This window comes from Taeniopygia guttata, chromosome 1, assembly GCF_048771995.1.
Source record: "Taeniopygia guttata chromosome 1, bTaeGut7.mat, whole genome shotgun sequence".
Classification (NCBI taxonomy): domain Eukaryota; kingdom Metazoa; phylum Chordata; class Aves; order Passeriformes; family Estrildidae; genus Taeniopygia; species Taeniopygia guttata.
Window position 1 is genome coordinate 19,201,535 of NC_133024.1, and position 17,798 is coordinate 19,219,332.

Consider the following 17,798-nt stretch of genomic DNA (forward strand, 5'->3'; position numbering starts at 1 on the left):
CTGCCACCGACGGACACTGCGCCACCGAGCCGAGCCACAGGCACACACCTCCCCGTCAGTGCCCCGCAGTGCCCCCGGGCTGCCCGCAGCACCGCGTGTTCCCTCCGAGAAGTTAACGGCGGGGGCGCTGCCCTGCGGGATGAGCCGCTTGCTTAGGAGCGTTTCCAGATGGCAATTCCAAAGGCGTTGGAGGAGGATCATAGCCCTCCCCTGGCTGCATCAGCTCTAATTGGATCGCCTGGCCCTGAGCAGCAGGCTCGGTGTGACCACATGCCACTGAGCATCCTCATCCTGCTGAGCATCCCAATCCCACAGAGCATCCCAATCCCACAGAGCATCCCAGTCCCGCACATCATCCCAGTCCCGCAGAGCATCCCCAGCCCACAGCATGTCCTTGCAGAGGTTGCCATAGTGACAGCAAGCACTGCTAGAGGGATAGAATCATGGAATCACTGATGGTTTTGGTTGAAAAATACCGTAAAGCTTATTTCTTTCCCACCTCCTGCCATGGGCAGGGACACCTTCACTGTCCCAGGCTGCTCCAAGCCCTATCCAGTCTGGCCTTGGACACTGTCAGAGATCCAACGGCAGCCACAGCTGCTCTGGGCACCCTGTGCCGGGACCTGTCCACTCTCACAGACAGGAACTCCTTCCCAATCTCCCATCCAGCCCTGCCCTCTGGCAGTGGGAGCCATTCCCTGTGTCCTGTCCCACCACACCTTGTCCCCAGTCCCTCTCCAGCTCTCCTGGATCACCTTTAGGCCCCGCAAGGGCTCTGAGCTCTGCCTGGAGCCTTCTCCTCTCCAGATGAGCACCCCCAGCTCCCCCAGCCTGGCTCCAGCCCTGGAGCAGCTCCGTGGCTCCAGCATCTCCATGTCCCTCCTGTGCTGAGACCCCAGGGCTGGGGCAGCTCTGCAGGTGGGGATGGGAGGCTTTGGGAAGATGAGCAGAGGCTGTGGGACTGCTACCCAGGAGGTGTTTGGGGCACCCACCAGGACAACAAAGTGTAGGGAGGGAAATGATCCATCAGAAGATAGTTTGGCTCACACACAAACAGAACCTCTGGTCCAGAGGTCTGGCTGGGTGTGGGGAGATAAACCTTTTGATTGGTCTATTACAGTGAATTGCTGGCTGAAGCCAACATAAGATAAAGACAAGAAGGTAGTAGGTCACCAGGAGGGAAGATGCTCCCAAGTCCTATCCCTGCTCCTGGCACAGAGAAGAACAAGAGCCTGAACACTGATAAAGCGAGGAAATGGGATGCAATCCTTCCTGCTTGTACATCTGGCAGCATCTGCAGCAGCACTGATGCCATCCTGAGCCCACAGGTCTGATGGAACCAAGTCCCTGGCACATTTCTCCAGAGCTCAGTGCTTCGCATGCTTTTGCTGATCTTATCTCCTCCTCCGTGTTTTGTCTTCAAGGGAGAAGGCCAGAGCCCAGGATAACAGGAGCTCCAGCCCACAAGACCTTGGGTTTCCTCCAAAACCGAATGGAAGGTGGAGAATTATTCTTCTCTCCGAAGTCAGTGCTCCTCCATGATTACTCCCCTGAACAAAATAGTCTCATGCAGGATAGAAGTGATTTCCTTGCCAGGAATAACTGCAGCACAGAGGGTTTGATACTTCCCAGGATCTCACCAGTGCTCCCCACCTTGGGAAGTGGTGATTAGTTCCCAAATGTGTCCCCGTGAGAAGGCTTTGGATCTCTAGCTTCGAGGCAGCCTGTGGCAGATGCTCCAAGCAGCTCCAGAGCAGGGCAATCATGGAAAAAGATTACAGTGATACAGCTTAGATCTGCTGATGGAGATGCGAGATGACAACTAAATCCTGTACATCTGAGGGTTAATCAGGCTCCAGAAGAATTTTTAAAGCTGATTATCTTGCTCCAGGAAAGTTCAGCCCAGTCCCATCTGCTGGCACGAGCATGCAGGGGTCCAGCGCAGCGCTCAGGGGGATCCCAGGCCTGCCAGCACAAACGCCTCTTCTCATCTGTTGCTAGCAGCAGCATTTTCCAGTCCTCACGGTGGTGGAAAACAAGCCAGTCCATCGGCAATCAGCCTGTGGGGGAAGGAAAGCCGAGGTTTCTCTGTTTTCCCCCTCACGCCTCGTTCCGCCCCGCTGAGGCGCCGCATGTCAAGGGAGCAGCGGCGACAGCCCGGGGACCGTCAGACCAGGCTGCCAGCCATGGATGGGAGCCAGGCTACCAGGAGAAGGCTTGCCAGGCTGCTGCCAGCCACCAGCTCGTGTGCTAGGAGCTGCCAGGGCCAGTGAGGAGTGTGGCAGGGCTCAGCAGGAGGGAACGGCTTCTCCCGGGCTAAAGGGAGCAGGAGTGTCACGCGGGGCCATGGCACCATGCAGACATTGTCCTGCAGCCAGGGAAAGCCCTGCCAGGGGAAACCCAGGGGCACATCTGGGACTGGATCTATTCTAGTCCCTGCCCTGCCATGGCAGAGACACCTCCCACTAGCCCAGGCTGCTCCAAGCCCCATGCAGCCTGCTCTTGGGCACTGCCAAGGATGGGGCAGCTTCTCTGGGCAAAGAATTTCCTCCTCATCCCTCATCTAGACCAATTCTCTGTCAGTTTGAGACAGACTTGTCCTGAACCCTTGTAAAAAGTCTCTCTGTCTTTTATGTAGGTTCCTTTCAGGTGCTGGAAGACCACAATCGGGTCACCCTGGAGCTTCTCTAATCTGGGCTAAACAATCTCAGCCTTTCCACACAGCAGAGAAGCTCAATCCCTCTGATCATCCTGGTGCCTCTTCTGGGCTCTCTCCAGCAGCTCTAGCTCCTCCTGCTGTGTCCCAGGGCTGGGGCAGCTCTGCAGGTGGGGTCTCACCTGGGCACAGGACAGAGGGGCAGAATCCCCTCCCCAGCTGCCCACGCTGGGGGATCAGCCCACCAGAAGGACCAGAAGCATCCCTCCCATCCCATTAGCATCCTCAGGGATCTGGTTCCACAGCCCAAACCCTCGTGCACAACAAACGGGAGCAGCCCCATGATCTCCCAGCTGCCAGAGGCCAGTGGGAGCAGTGTTTCCATGGTTATTTGCACCGTTTATTCTGTTTATTCCACATTGTGGCCAAACAGCCTGGAACTCCCATGCCATTCCAGCTGCTTTTCCACTCCCGGTTTCTGCAGAGAGCTGGGGCCATGCAGGATGACCCCCGTGTGCTCCTGCAGCTGGTGATGGCTGAGCCTCTCAGCGCTGGGCATGATTTTCGGTTTATAATTTTATTATTTATGTCTCCTGAACACCCTGATTGTTCTCCCGGGCCTCTCAGGCTCCCTGATAATGACACAGCACCTCCCGGCCTTCCCTTCCCTCCCAGAACTGCACATTGAAGGGAAGAGAGTGCAGTGCTGCAGGCAGGCAGCGAGGACATCCCTGCCAGGCTGCCACCACAGGGCAGGGGCACAGGTGCCTTTTTGGGTTGGAATGCCCATTTTTAAGCAGATCTGGGGTGGCAGCAGAAGGGCTTTGTCCTGAAGAAGGGCAGGCGCTCTGCAGACAGAGCATGGACACAAAGCCCAGGCTGGCACGTGGGAAGGACACAACAGGGAGTACTGGCATGAGGAAACGGCTTTTGAAGTTCTGCAACTGCCCCTGGCTCAATGCTTCATGATGTCAGCTTCGGGAAGGCCTGATCCCACACCCTCTGGCACTGGCAGCACACTCCTTAGATTCCTCAGGAGCATAACACTCTAAATATGCTCTAAAAGCCGTTTGTAACGTGCAGCTCAGAGCCACTAGAAAAACCTCTGCTCTGGTCCCAAAAAGGAAGGGCAGAAGCAGGTCCCTTCACCATTCCCGGATTCCCAAAATGTTTGGATTCCCAAAATCAACCTTCCCCATCGTGGCCCCTCTGTCCCTCATGCTGCACAGCAGCCCTGGTGATGTGAGCCTGGCTCAGCACTGCTGAGGGGAGAGCAGCTCTTCCCTGGCTGCTCCCTCTGAACACAGCACTCCCACAGAGCTCTGCCAGCTCTCCTGGAGGAGCAGCTCCCCGGGAACACTGCTTCCCACTGCTCAGCCAGGCTCTGCCACCCATTCCAAACCAGCACAACCTGAGGCAACCTGCCCAGCATTCACTGCTCTCACCCTGGGCCGCTCTCATTTCACCTTGTGCCTTCCTTATCGGAACATCCAGCATCAAAGCGGCCCCAGGAACGGGTTCCTGTGATTCCGGCTGCCCTGACAATCCAGCCATTGATCCGCTAAGCCAAGGTCAGCCCAAACTTCCTACACGTTTTGATATCCTTTTCCAAGCACCAGACACCGTCTCACCCATGATCCATTGCTGTGTGCCAACGAAAAATGTCTTCAATAGATTGGCCTCCAAGGAGCCTTATGTTTTTTCCCAGCTGCATTGCTTAAAACCCAAATGTAGCCAGCTACAGTTTGCTGAGTTGGATTTAGGGATTCAGCCAGGACCGGCACACTCCCAGCTCTTCTCTCTGCGTGCTGAGAGCATCTCCTTGCTGCTAACAAAAGCCCTGTGAGTGTTACCCAGGGAGCATTAGCCCAGGGAGGTGAGGCCAGAACCCATTGGCTCAGGAAGAATCTCTGAGCTCTAGCATGAGCATCTAAAGAGTTGCAAAACCCTTTCCCTGGCTCCAGAAGCAAACCCATTCCAGGGGGCTCCCAAATCCATCCTTCCTTCATGTATCCCTGCTTCCATAGCCCTCAGAGCAGCCCAGCACAATCCGCTGCTGAGGAGGTTTGTCAGGCTGCACCAGACCGTGGATCCCACGGGGACACCGGCCAGGCTGGAGCTGGGGGAGCCATGGGGACAAAGACAGACAGAGGTCCCACCAATACAAGTCCTTGCTCTTGCCCCAGGGGTGTCCTGGGCATGTGACACCAGGACCCTGAGGCAGCTGCCACAAGGTGGCACTGGCATCTTGTGACCCAGCCTGGTGGCATCCAGCCGGCCACTCCAGAGTGGGGGCACCTGGGGTGTCCCCCCTGCCCTGCCCTGCTCCGCCACAGACTCTGCTCCAAATTTACCGGCAGGGCTGGGTGGACAGCGGAGCTGCCAGTGGATCGCAGGTCGGGTGGGTAACCATTGCTGCAGGAGCTGTGTCTTGCAGGACGGATTTGCACCCTCAGAATCTTCCAGATTAGGGATAAGCAGCATTTCCCCCCCACCCCCCAAATTTTTATGACATGCTATCCTTCAACAGGGTTTTTCCCCTTGGGCCACAGCATCAGAAGAGATTCCAGAGTCACCGAATTCATCCCTCTCTCCCAAAAGTGGGAAAAGCAAGAATTCCACATCCCAGGGGGGTTTTGGGGGACCACGCTCAGTATCCAGCCCCCATCCCATCTCAGGGTCCCACATCCCGGCCCTGGCTGTTGCATGGCCCATCCCACAGGAGGGGCTGGCGTTGGAGGAGGACAAACCCAGGGGAGGAGGAGGAAAAGGATCAGCACAGCATGTCTCTGTCCCTGCCTGGCCCCATTCCCCTGGTTTATTTGCAGATAAAGGTTTATTTTCATTTCCCAGGGTTGCAGGTGCCGGATAAACAGAGCAAAGCCTCTGGAGCTACTTCCCGCTTGAGCCAGGTGCCGGAGGACACCTGCACCCCAGAAAGCCCTGCCTGGCTCAGGAAACGCGGTGGGACCAGCCCCAAAATGGGCTTCCCATTCCCCCCTGCTCCAGGCTTTGTTCCCAAGCCAAAGGCACGGCAAACCAGGAATCGGTCGCTAGGCTGCTGCTGTGCTGGTGCCTCTGGTGCCAAGGTTTCCAGCCCTACCCCAAACACACTCACATCCACTATTATTTTTTGGATTAGGGTTTGGCGTCAGTGTTTGGGCTCAGGATTGCAACTGTGTTTAACCTTGGAATGCAGGCGGAAAGGCCCCTATGGGCCAGCTAATCTAGCTGCAATTAAAGACATTCATTATGCCATTACCAACAGGTTAAGACGTGTAAGACACTGGCGCTGCCCCACAGCCTGTTTTGAAGGACAGGGTCATTTACTGTCCTGGACACTGGCCACTCCACAGGCCAGGTCCAAACTCGGTCAGCTTAACAGCAGAGTCAAAGCCAAGGAGGCCAGCAGGACCCAAGAACATCCCTTCCCGTCCCCTGCTGCACCCTCACCCCATGGAAAACACATTTGGGACCTGCAGTACAAAAGGCCAAAGCTACAGCTGACAGCAGGAAGGAAGCAGGAAAGAGTCCGGCATCACCATCCGGAGCGTGGAGAGGCCTTGGGAGATGCTTGGAGCCACACGCCTCTGGCCGGGCTCAGGCCACACTCACAGCGTGCCCACAGCTCCAGCAGCGCTGCCTGCACAGCAGCGGGGACACATGGCCAGCTGGGAGTGCAGACCTTGCTCCATCCCGGGGATTTGTCCCATCTGGAAGCTGTGATGCCACCCAAGGGCTGCCCTCGAACCCACCTTGGCAGCACACAGGCAGCAGGTTTAGCCCTTTCAGCATCCCCTGGATTCTGGCACAGAGCCGTGCCTCATGGATTGCCCCAGACACCAGCTTTGCTCGGACAAGAAGCAAACACAAGTCCCGTGAACCCACCACCTCCTTTAATTCCCTGCCAGAAAAGCAGGGCCCAGCCCAGCTCAAACATTACAGGGTTTCAGCACCAGAAAAACCCCCTAACCACTGTCATGGCTGCTAGGAGCCCAGGGAGGTCAACACCAGCTGATCTGAGTAGGGAAATGGGGAAATATTCTCCTTGACGCCTCCTGCCAGCCCCCGCAGGCCACTGGCTGCCCCTGCCAGCCCCACGCCCATGGTGGAACCGAGGTGGGTCCGCAGGACCAGGACCTGCTTACAGGTCACATTCTTCCAGGACATCCCGGCACTGCTCACACCAGGACTGAGCTCCTCCATGGTGGGGGTTCCAGCAGCTCTGGGGGTTCTCAGCAGCTTCGGGGGGTTCTCAGCAGCTCTACGGGGTTCCCAGCAGCTCTGGAGCCAGCAGCACTGCCACATCCCGCAGCGAGCGGGATGTGCACAGCAAGGTGACTCCAAGCCACCCTGGGGACAAGGTATGGGCCAGGCTCAGATCATGGAGACCCTGTTCTTGATGTAGATGTGGTAGGGGTCGCTGCGCTTGTCCACCTTGCGGGAGCGGGTGTAGCCCAGGATGAGGCTGCCCACGGTGGCAGCGAAGAGCGTCATGACGAACAGGATGTACATGTAGGCGTTGGCGTTGCGGCCAGCATGGCCACCACGTGTGGCTCCTGCCACGCCGGCCGAGGCCTCGCCGGAGCAGGGGATGGCCCCGTGCAGCGTCTGGTTCAGGGCGTTCAGCACTGCCTGCAGGCTTTGGTGCCAAGACTCCAAAGTGCGGTTGTTCTCATCCATGTCCTCCGCAGGCTGCAGGGAAGGACAGGGGGCTCAGAGGGGGCTGCCCTCACAGCAGAGGTGTTCCCAGCACTGACCCCAAACTGCCCCTCGAAGCACTTCCTCTGCCACAAAGCAAGGTGGCCAAACCCTTTGCATTTCTGGCAGCCCTCTCCCTAAATTTCAGTCCTTCCATGGAAGAGATAAATCTCCCAGGGCTCTGGGGCAGCTGCCTGGCCCTCTCTCCTCCCCACCACTGGGGACAATGCTCCCTGCTCCACAGGGAGCAGGAGGGCTGGGTCCAAAGTCTGCTTTCCCCAGGGATGTGTGGGGATGGTGGGCACATACCCTGCACCACTGCAGGGTGCAGAGCTGGAACAGTCCCTCCCCCACAGATCGATGTGAACCCATCTTGAGGGGTTGCTGCTCTGAACCTCCCTGGGGATTTCCCTTCCCTTTGGGTGCCAGATCCCCTCTGACCTTCCATCCCTCCTTTGGCATGGTGCCCCTCCGCCAGCCCCCTGGGCTCCCTTGTGCAACTTCACAACTTGCTGGGGCCCCAGGACAGGCACATGGGACACAGTCTCCCACGTGTGCCATCCTTTGGGACATGCCAGTCCCCACTGTAGTCCCCTCAGGTATCCAGCCTGCCCCCAGCAGTTCCCCAGCACCCCTTGCCTGCTGCACCTGAAGCTCTACTTGTGCAGAGGCAGCTGATCCCAAATGGGTCACCCTCAACTCGGGGGGCACCTCCCAGGATGAGACCCCAGCTGCAAGGAGGAGGAAGAGGAGGAAGAAGAGGCTGAGCAGCCACGAGCCCACGAGCCCACGGGGATGACATCGGATCTGGCTGCATTCCTGACTTAAGAGAAGTAGGTTGAATTTGGGAGGTTTGGGGCAAGATCTGGGTTTATCCCAGGAGGAGACCCACAGATGGGGCACGCCTTGGGGGGACCCACCTTAGGGGGGCTGCAAGGACAGGGAGAGGAGCGGGCGACAGGGCGTGGGAAGTGGGGCTCGTACTCACCTCGTGTGTCCTCTCTGCCCGCGCTGCTGCCAGGCTGAGCCAGGACTGAGCATCGCTGCCGGCGGGGAGGGATGCCGGCCGGGCTGGGAGCGCTGCCAGCCTCCTCCCCTTCCCGGGCAGAGCCACCTGCCGCAGCCAGCCAGCCCCGTCGCAGCCACCGGCCCGTCCCCAGCCCCATGGGCGCTGCCAGGGCCCCTCGCTCCAGCCGGACACCGGGGCTTTGTGGGGCGGCAGAGCGGGGCTCCCTCCACGCCTCCCCGGCACACGCTGACAGCCACGCTTTCCTGTCCCTCCTCGTCCAGCACCGCGGTCCCCGAGCCCTCACCCTTGGCACAGAGCCTTCCTGGGCATGTTCTTCCTGCTCCCCGTTCCCTCTTGGAGCTCAGCCTGCTCCGTGAAATGGGATTTTCCCCCCTTTCCAGCCCCACTGGGCACTAAGGGGGGCTCACACGGAGCTGCCAGTGCTGTGCAGCAGCAGAGAAACCCCAAAGCTTGTGGGGCAGGGAGAAGGCCCAGAGCAGCAGTGAGGGGCTCTGGGTGGGGGTCAGGTCTTACTCTGAGCAGGGTGTGGGTACTCCAGCCTCAGGCTGACTTCTCCCCCTTGAATAAACCCGTCCATTAAATCAGCTTATGATGCTGCAGCTGGGACAGCGATTTCAGAAGTGCTGACAGCAGCACCTCCTCCAGCACCACAGACCCCGTGGGAGCAGGTCTCCACTGCCCAGCTGGAATGTTGTGTGGTCCCACAGGATCCATGACAGCCGTGGCTTCTCTCCTTCCAACCCTTTTCCCTCCTTCTCCCCCTTTTCCACTGCATCCGCAGCACTCCAGTGGCCTTTCCACCAGTGTTTACAGCCATTTTCCACCCTCCCTGGCACCAGGATCTTTGCCGTGTGAGGAAATCCCTGGGCTCAGGGTGAGAAAAAGGTTGTCACATATAAAGTCTTGGGGTAAATAAATGAGAAAAGGATTGGCAGCCAAAGTTCACAGCAACTCTCTTTACATATATAAATTCTGCCTCTTCTTACCCATCAGCAAGGGAAGGATGCTCAAGCCACACAAATTCATGTGAATTCATGAGAATTCATGTGAATTCATGAGAATTCATGTGAATTCATGAGCATTCACACAAATCTTTAATTTTTGTGGGGCAAAAAGCAGAAAAAAACCCCACAAAAGCACCTGTTCGGGTACTTCCCCAGCAAATGGTACCCATGGACATTTCAGCCGAGGGATGGAGACTCACAGGGCTGGAGAGAACAGCCCCAGGGGAGGTTTGGATGGTCGAGCAGCAGCCTGAAACCCTGTGCCAAGGCCCAGTCACAGTCTACAGGCAAAGGCACAAGAACTCATCTCACAACAGAGACCCCCGGCAATGCCCTGATGCCCACTGGCTGCGCCGTGGCTTTGCCAAAACACCCGGCCAAGGCACCACAACAATTCTAATCCCCAGGGTCTTCTGAAGAGACCAAAGTGCAGTCAAACACCTCCTGGAAGGAGTCGAGGAAGGGCTCGAGGACGTGGCTGACGGCGATGTGCTGCCCCAGCTCGTGGCTCAGCGAGGTGACGCCCTTGCCCTCCAGCCCGCAGGGGACGATGTGCTCAAACCAGGAGAGGTCGGTGCAGCAGTTCAGCGCCAGCCCGTGCGAGGTGATGTGGTTCCCGCAGTGCACACCTGCACGGCCAAGAGCACCCACCCATCAGCCCCATCACCAGGGGTGCCCTGGTGGGACAGAATGAGTGACCACACTGCCCAGATCACTATAAACATCCTCCCCCTACCAAGCTGTGCTCCTCGGTTCTGCCAGGGAAAATGCACAGACAGGCTCCCCAAATATGGGGCAGATGGAGCGCAGCATGTCCAGACCTTCCACCCCAGCCCTGCATCCCCCAGCACCTCCCACCGCTGGAGTTTCCAATGGGCTCAGACATGGGGAGAGCTGCAGGACCCCAAATCCAGGCTGCAGGGTCCCAGGAAGAGGTACAGGATGTGGAGGGGTGCAAGGGAAGGGGGAAAGGCTGGGGACTGGGCTGCAGCCAGCCAGCTCTGGGAGCAAGGGGTGCAAAGTGCTGGGGTCTGGGTGGGCTGCAGGGGCTCCAAATTGTGCTGCCCCCTCCTCCTGGAGGCCAATCCCACCCCTGTGTGCACCCACCCTCTCCGGTGCCTACAGCTCCGGGGCAGGTTCCCACAGCGCTCTGCCCCGGTGCCCAGTGCCAGGATGGGTGGGCTGGAAGGTGTTCCATGGGCAGGCACACCTCCCACCGTCCCAGGGTGCTCCAAGCACTAATGTCCACCCTGGCACTGGGATCCAGGGGCAGCCACAGCTGCTCTGGGCAAACTGTGCCAGGGCCTTAGCACCTTTACAGGGAAGAATTGCTTCCCAACATCCCACTTAACCCTGCCCTCTGGCATTCCCCCTTGTCCCCTTGTCCCCAGCCCCTCTCCAGCTCTCTTGGAGCCCCCTTAGGGCCCTGGAAAGGGCTCTGAGCTCTCCCTGGAGCCTTCCGTTCCGCACGTGGAACACCGCCGGCTCTCCAGTGCGGCTCCACGGACACACCCGCGCTCCCGGCGCCATCCCCGCTCACCGATGGCGCAGAGCTTGCTGTCGCCCATCCAGACCCCGGTGAAGGGCGGCGGGAGGGCGCGGGCCGCGCCCAGCCCGAGGCGGCGGCAGAGCCGCAGCACCAGCGCCTCCAGCCCGGCCACGTAGGCGCGGAGAGGGAGGCGGCGGCGGCGCAGGTCGAGCACGGGGAAGGCGAGCAGCTGCCCGGGGCCGTGGAAGGTGATGTGGCCGCCGCGCCGCGCCGCCACCAGCGCCGCGCCCCGCGCCCGCAGCGCCGCGGCCGCCGCCGCGCCCGGCGCGCCCCGCAGCCCCCAGGTGTACACGGGCTGCGCCGGCTCGCTCAGCACCACGCTCTCCGCCGGCAGCGCCTCCGCGCCGCCCCGGCCCGCCGCCGGCCCCGGCAGTGCCGCCGGGCCCCGCGCCGCCCGCGCCGCCGCCACGCAGCGCTCCTGCACCCGCAGCGCCTCCGCGTACGGCACCGCGCCCAGCCGCAGCACCCGCACCGTCCGCCGCGACATGGCGGGCACACCGCGGGGACACGGCCGGGACACCGCCGGGGCCGACGGGCGGGGCGAGCGCACAACAGCGAACCGGGCCGCGCCGGGGCGGCAGCCAGGGGACGGGGACGGGGACGGGGACGGGGGCACGGGCTGGGCCACGGAGACGGGCAACGGATACGGGGACACGGGAAAGCGACGGGGACGGGAACGGAAGAAGGAGACGGGGTAGGAGCGAGAGGCGGGGATGGAACGGGAGGCGATGATAGGGACAGCAGAGTCATGTGGACAGAGTCATGTGGACGAGCTCCATGCGGGATGGAGACCGGAGCCTGGCCGCCGGGAGACAGCGTGGGGGACAGGGGCAGGGAGGGGACGGAAGTGGATGGGGGACGTGGGTAGGGCGCGGGGACAGGATGGAGAACAGGGCTGCAGGGGCGGAGGATGGGGGACGGGGCACAGACATGGTGAATGGGGACATGGAGGACAGGGCGGAGGAAACAGCAGGACAGAGGATGGGGGTTAGGGGTTGGAGAGTGGGGAGTAGGGCCTGTGGACATGGGACATGGCCCAAAGGAGGGGGCCGGGAATAGGGCCTGCGGTGGGGGATTGGAGACAGGGTTTAGGAGGTTGGGGATGGGAGCTAGTGCCCAGGGACAGGGCTGAGAGATGGGGGACAGGGAATAAGTCATGGGGAGGAGGAGGTCACGGGCCTGCAGGTGGCTGATAGGGCCAGAGCTGCAGGAGGGGCGCAGGGATGCTATAAATGAAAATTTGTCCAGCCAAATTAAAATGAAAAAATAAAATACTTATTTTGCAATCAGATTCTATCTAGCCAGCCACAAGGAAGTGCCAAGCCCGGGGTCGGCACTGGGTGTGCAACAAAGAAGTCAGCCTCAGCAGAGGTTTTCCTCTATGCCCACACACCACCAATCTGGTACAAACGGTTTTTTATAGGGAAAATTCTGCCTGAGGCCAAGATTTCGGCAATCAGTCCTTTCTTCTATTAGGAGTCCCATAGTTTGATGAGATTTCTTTTCTTGGTGAGGAGGTAGAACAATTCGATGTCCGGAGTTGGTGAATCCCTTGATGAAATTTACGGGAACCCTGCATTCACCTGTACCTGAACGGAGGATTTCCATGATATCGTCTCGGGTCACCTGGACATCCCATATTGCTTCAGATATGGCCCATCTCCTGATGAGCCACATCCTTTTACTTGTAAATCAGGTTTTGACATAAACCAGGTTTCGCCTGCGAGGGTAGGCAGGACTCCTAATACAAATGTGTATACTCCAACAAATATTCAATATCACATATACCATACTAGAAATGGTGCGAATTATATCTACTACACATAACAGGGAGGAGAGACAGGGCCCCTCTCACCACGGGGTGTGGGACATGGGGCACTAGGGTGGGGAACAGGAAGGGGGCGAGGGCAGGGAATGTGTACATGACATCCAGTGCTGCTGGGCAATCACAGGCCTGCTCAAAGTGGGCTAAAATCAGGATTCTGGGGTAAAATTAGGACAGTTGTGGATGCTCCAACCCTGGAGGTGTTCCAGGTCAGGTTGGATAAGGCCTTGAGCAACCTGATGTACTGGAGGGTGTCCCTGCCCATGGCAGGGAGTGGAACAGGATGAGCTTTAAGCTCCCTTCCAACCACTTCCCTTTGTATGATTCTGTGCTAGCGCCTCAGGGCTGTGCCCTGTAAATAAAGTTCTTGTGTTGCTGAGGTGCTGGTGACAGCTGCAGTTCATCACCCTGAGACTGTGAAAGAGGAAGTGTTCCCACCTCAGCTTCTTATTCCCAATGTAAAAATAGACAAATCGAACCGCTAATGAGTCAACCATTAAAGCCTGAGCAAACTGTTCCAGCCTGCAGCCCTCGCAGCTTATCGACCAGGGTAGTTGTGTGAAAGCATGTCCTGATTTTATGGAGCAGTCACTGTGTTACTGAGCTCTTGCTTTTATCACAAACACACCTCGGTAGTCATTTGCCCTTTGTCACCACAGGTGCCACAGGTAACTCAGCCGTCGGCTTACAAGGTCAACTTCTGTGTTATTGCAAGTAAGGACAGGTGCTTCCCTTTGTTAGGCTGTTTTCTCAATGAAGGAGAAAAAATGGGGGGAAGAAAACCACCATAAACCTCACCAGGAACTGAGCAGCACCCAGCCTGAAGATCCTACTTGGAGTGGGATCATTACCTCAACCAGCTCCTGGAGAGCAGCTCTAGGTCTCTGCCTTGGCAGGAGAGACTCGTATTTTGCACCAACGGCATGTGTGCAGCGAGTTATTTCCTTGTTTTTATGGTTAAGCCCCCGGTTCTCTCCTGGAGATCAAAGCCCAGGGCTCTTCCTGTCTGGCTGGCAGGACATGGAGCCATGTGTCACAGGGCTGGGACCCTCGTCAGCACCACGCCAGCAGCGTGCGTCGTCGCTGCCCGATTTACTGTCCACATCCTGCTTTTCAGCCAGGCGGAAACGGGATGGAAGGGGCTGTGGATGGCTCACCTTTTATCCTTCTGCCAGGGCTGGGGCGTTTCTACAGCACGCTGGGGGTTTTGTTGTGTCCATGATTTGCTGTCCTGTTGTACCTTCTTCTCTGGGTGCTGTAAACACAAGCAGAGCCCGTGCAGTCCTCACCAATTCGTTGAAAGGCAGAGCCTGATTTTTTTCTGGCAGGAGAGCCTCCCTCAGGGAGCTTTAGGGCCAATGCAAGTCGGGGTTTAATAGCAGGAAGCGGAGGGGAGGGCAGAGGTTGTGGCTGTGAAACAGGTGCCTGGCAAGAGGGGCTGTCACAGCTCATGGAGAGCTACAGGCAGAGGCAAAAGGCAACATCGTGGCTTACTCAGGCTCTACAAGCACCAGCCACCTTACTAGGAAGGACAAACATTTCATTCTGGAATGCACCTGTTATAAATGAATCAGTCAATTTAATAATTAAAGGAATTTATTAAATTAAATCAAAATAAAATTGGGAAAGCCACAAGCAAATCAGTGCTGAGCCAGGTGCTTGGTGCTGAGTGAACTGGGTCTGGACTAATGCAGCACTGTACCCTGGCAGTTCACAGGGTACCGATTTCGCAGGGTCTTTTTTATACTGTTTCTAGAGTTAACAGGATTCTAGGATGGTCCTCCTGTTTCCTTTTGTCCTTTTTCACATATTCATGCATGTTCTTTTTTTGTGGTGCTTCTAAACAGAGGCTTTCCCGGAATACTCTGATTGCTGAAATCCTGTTAGACAGTAATCCCCCCAAATATCTTGTTCTGGCAACAAATATTCATCTTAGTGTTCAAGGCATATCTTCTAGACAGAATAATCCTTCAGAATTACCATCTTTTGAGACAGGAATTCATCCTGTGTATATTGCTCTTTCCCATCACGTGGTTCCATTTAAAAGGATACTGTATTTTTTAGTCCTGAGCACAAATCTATTCTAAATCATATATTACACACCTTTCCCTGGGAAGGCTTGGGGGGGAGGGCTGGGGCTGAGATGCCCAGTTAGTTTGTACAGGATCTGGGGGGCTGTGTCCCACAGGCAGGGCTGCTCTGCCCCCAGGCTGTTCCCTTCATTGACTCAAAGCAGCACGTTCCCAAGGCTGTGCCAAAGGGGAAGGAAAGCAGGGAAACGCACCACGGGCTGTGCCCCAGGGGTGCAGTAAGGAAGTACTTAAGGAAGCTCCTTGATGGCCTGGGCAGACAGGTCAGAGCCGGTGGTTCTGTGCTGATTGCACTTCTCTGGGCAGTCGTCGTTTTTTGGCTCATCTTGGAGCAAACACGGCAGGCCTCATGTTCCTCTGAGCTTCCCAGGAGCTGGAGCTCCCACTTGGGAAGCTCAGATGTGTTGTTTGTCCTTCATCAACACTGCTGAAAGGTGCCCAGTAGCTGGCCAGAGCCCCTGCCAGAGGTCACCCTGCCATCTGCGAAGCCAGCACCACTCCAACCAGCCAAAATCACCGCTGCTGGGTCGCACACCCATCACAGCACTGCTTGTGTCAAAGATGCCCCTGAAGGGCTCAGGGGAGGGATGGCAGTTCTTGGGGAGCACCAGAGAAATGTCCAGGTGACACCCCACCTGCAGAGCTGCCCCAGCCCTGGGGACACAGCAGCAGCACCTGGAGCTGCTGGAGAGAGCCCAGAGGAGGCCATGGGGATGCTCTGAGGGCTGGAGCCAGGCTGGGAGAGCTGGGGGTGCTCACCTGGAGAGGAGAAGGCTCCAGGGAGAGCTCAGAGCCCTTGCAGGGCCTGGAGGGCTCCAAGGGACTCAAAATCCTCGGTACAAATCACGTGTAGAGCCCAGCCTCAAACTGTGCCTAATTACAAAGCCCAGGGCACTTCCACACAGCCTGACAAGGTGAGGACAAAGGTTGCTCAGAGGCTCCTCTGCAGCTCCATCACCGAGGAGCCAGCCCTGCTTGTCGGTGCGTCCTTCAGAAACTTGGCTCTTTTCGAGCCTTTTTTGTGCCTTGTTGACTCTGCCTTTCACACATCAGAGGAGCTGGCACTGAAACTTCAGAGCTGGCACAACTGAGGAAGAAAGATAATGAAGCAAGCCCACATTAAGAGATCTCAAAATATTTCACCAAGGAGATCTGGAGCAACCTGGTCTAGTGGAAGGCGTCCCTGCCCGTGGCAGGGGAGTGGAACAGGATGGTCTTTTGGGCCCCTTCCAATCCCCTTCTGTGATTCTAATAACTTGTTATGTCCAGTCGGAACCTTTCATTTAAATCTGTGCCCACATAGCTCCCTCAGAGTAGAAAGCAGGTGTGAGTGAGTGCAGATGCAGATCCCACATCATTTTAATAGAGAGGAAAGAAATCCTCAGCTGAAGAATTCTTACCTCTCACACTCATTCATACCCTTAAGCCAGCCTGCAGGGCCAGCACACATTGTGTCCTGAGGGTGAAAAGTGCAATTTTACACTCATCAGGCACTAAGCCCAGGTCATGAAATCAGCTCAAAGCAGGAAACTTAAGGTAGAAAAAACAAAGGATGAAAAGAGACTTAAAAACAATGAAAAGATGAGTAACGTGCTTAAGAGCTGCACACTCCTTCCGTAAACCAGGCAGAAACGTCAAGCCAGGAATGTCACAGCACAAGAATAACTACAGCGAAATTAAGAAAAAGAGACAACAGGAGTGTGAGAAAAGGTGCCTGGCACACAGGAGGAAGAGGATGTGGATCGTTTTGTTACCAGCAAAACAAACCCGATGCCAGCTGAGTAATGAATGCTATTGTGAGCCTTGAGAAACACTCCAGCACAGGGAGACTCTGAGTTTATTTTAACACTTACTAAACGGGTCCGATTTCCTTCCCTGACCTTTGCCAGGTAAAAAGCTGTTGTGCTCAAGTCAGGATCTGCATCCGCTTACAGTTCTCATGGAATGAGTGACTTTGGCCAGGGCCAGGGCCACTCTTGGCCAGCGTGGCTACCCTGGAGTGGCATCACCACTGCACTCCCCAGCCAGGGGTTCTTCCCTGGGGCTCTGTGCCCGTCTGGAGTAAGCCCCAGATATTTGCTGATAATTGGGTATTTTTCAGCGTGCTCAGCTCCTTCTGGCACCTCCTTTCAGAGGTGCTGGTGCAGGCAGAGCAGGGGGGCATGAAGGGGAGTGGGAGCACCTCTGCTCCTAAGGAAGAAAGGACAGGACAAGGGGAAACGGCCTCAAGCTGTGCCAGAGGAGGTTTGGGTTGGATATTAGAGGAAATTCCTTCACGGAAAGGGCTGTCCAGGTGAGTCCCCATCCCTGGATGTGGCACTTGAGGACATGGGTTAATGGTGGCCCTGGCAGCGCTGGGGGAAGGATTCCGCTCGAAGATCCTGGAGGGCTTTGGGGTTCCTCCCGTGTGGTTCTGGGGCTCCTGCGCCGCCTCCAGCGATAATTCCCGGCGGCCCAAGCCCGGGGCGCTGTCCCACGGCGTGTCCCTCCGTGCTGCGGGCAGGCGCGGTGTCCAGCTGGCACCTGCCGTCCCGGACAGGGAACTGCACAGGCAGGGACGGTCCGGGAGCTGCGCTGCCGTCCCGGACACGGGGCATGCACCCGCACGCACGGGAGCTGTCCCTGCTGATCCGAGCTCTGCAGAGCTGCTGACCCCTCTCGTGGCTGCTTTGGAATGCTGCCTGTTACAGCTTGGTTTTCCCCAAATCCACTAAGAAGCATTAATAATTTTATTTTATTTTTTATTATTGTATTGTATTGTATTGTATTTATTTTATTTTATTTTATTTTATTTTATTTTATTTATTTTTTAATATTAGTTTGTATTGTATTGTATTTTGTATTTTTATTTTTATTATTTTTGTTGGGTTTATTTATTTTATTTTTATTATTTTTATTATTTTATTTTATTTTTTATTATATTGTATTATTTTATTAGTTTAG

General features: G+C 56.8%; 2 protein-coding genes and 1 long non-coding RNA gene across 4 annotated transcripts; all 3 read right to left on the minus strand.

The window, feature by feature from the left end:
* Nucleotides 1-6,535: 6,535 nt before the first annotated feature.
* Nucleotides 6,536-8,479, minus strand: KCNE3 (potassium voltage-gated channel subfamily E regulatory subunit 3). Of its 2 annotated transcripts, none has more exons than XM_030264515.4 (2): nucleotides 8,346-8,479; nucleotides 6,536-7,351 (listed from the first exon to the last, which is right to left on the minus strand). In XM_030264515.4, exon 2 carries the CDS (start codon nucleotides 7,337-7,339, stop codon nucleotides 7,034-7,036), a length of 306 nt encoding a protein of 101 aa, XP_030120375.1. In that variant the 5' UTR covers nucleotides 7,340-7,351; nucleotides 8,346-8,479; the 3' UTR covers nucleotides 6,536-7,033. The 2 variants fall into 2 exon arrangements, with proteins under 2 accessions (XP_030120375.1, XP_012425458.2); XM_012570004.5 differs by lacking the exon at nucleotides 8,346-8,479 and adding an exon at nucleotides 8,006-8,336.
* An 849-nt stretch (nucleotides 8,480-9,328) lies between these two features.
* On the minus strand, nucleotides 9,329-11,589 carry LIPT2 (lipoyl(octanoyl) transferase 2). The gene is made up of 2 exons (XM_002187782.6): nucleotides 10,932-11,589; nucleotides 9,329-10,020 (listed from the first exon to the last, which is right to left on the minus strand). Exons 1-2 carry the CDS (start codon nucleotides 11,425-11,427, stop codon nucleotides 9,788-9,790), a joined length of 729 nt encoding a protein of 242 aa, XP_002187818.2. The 5' UTR covers nucleotides 11,428-11,589; the 3' UTR covers nucleotides 9,329-9,787.
* Nucleotides 11,590-12,193: 604 nt separating this feature from the next.
* Nucleotides 12,194-14,185, minus strand: LOC140682378 (uncharacterized). Its single transcript, XR_012054033.1, has 2 exons — nucleotides 13,923-14,185; nucleotides 12,194-12,529 (listed from the first exon to the last, which is right to left on the minus strand). It is a non-coding gene; the product is annotated as an uncharacterized lncRNA (long non-coding RNA).
* Between the last annotated feature and the right edge of the window lie 3,613 nt (nucleotides 14,186-17,798).

Excerpts from the sequence above, each read along its gene's own strand:
- LIPT2 (XM_002187782.6), bottom strand. The coding sequence starts at position 11,427 with ATGTCGCGGCGGACGGTGCGGGTGCTGCGGCTGGGCGCGGTGCCGTAC. Across the intron at positions 10,021-10,931 it reads CAGCAAGCTCTGCGCCATCG|GTGTGCACTGCGGGAACCAC; the intron begins GTGAGCGGGGAT and ends TTGGCCGTGCAG.
- KCNE3 (XM_030264515.4), bottom strand. The coding sequence starts at position 7,339 with ATGGATGAGAACAACCGCACTTTGGAGTCTTGGCACCAAAGCCTGCAG.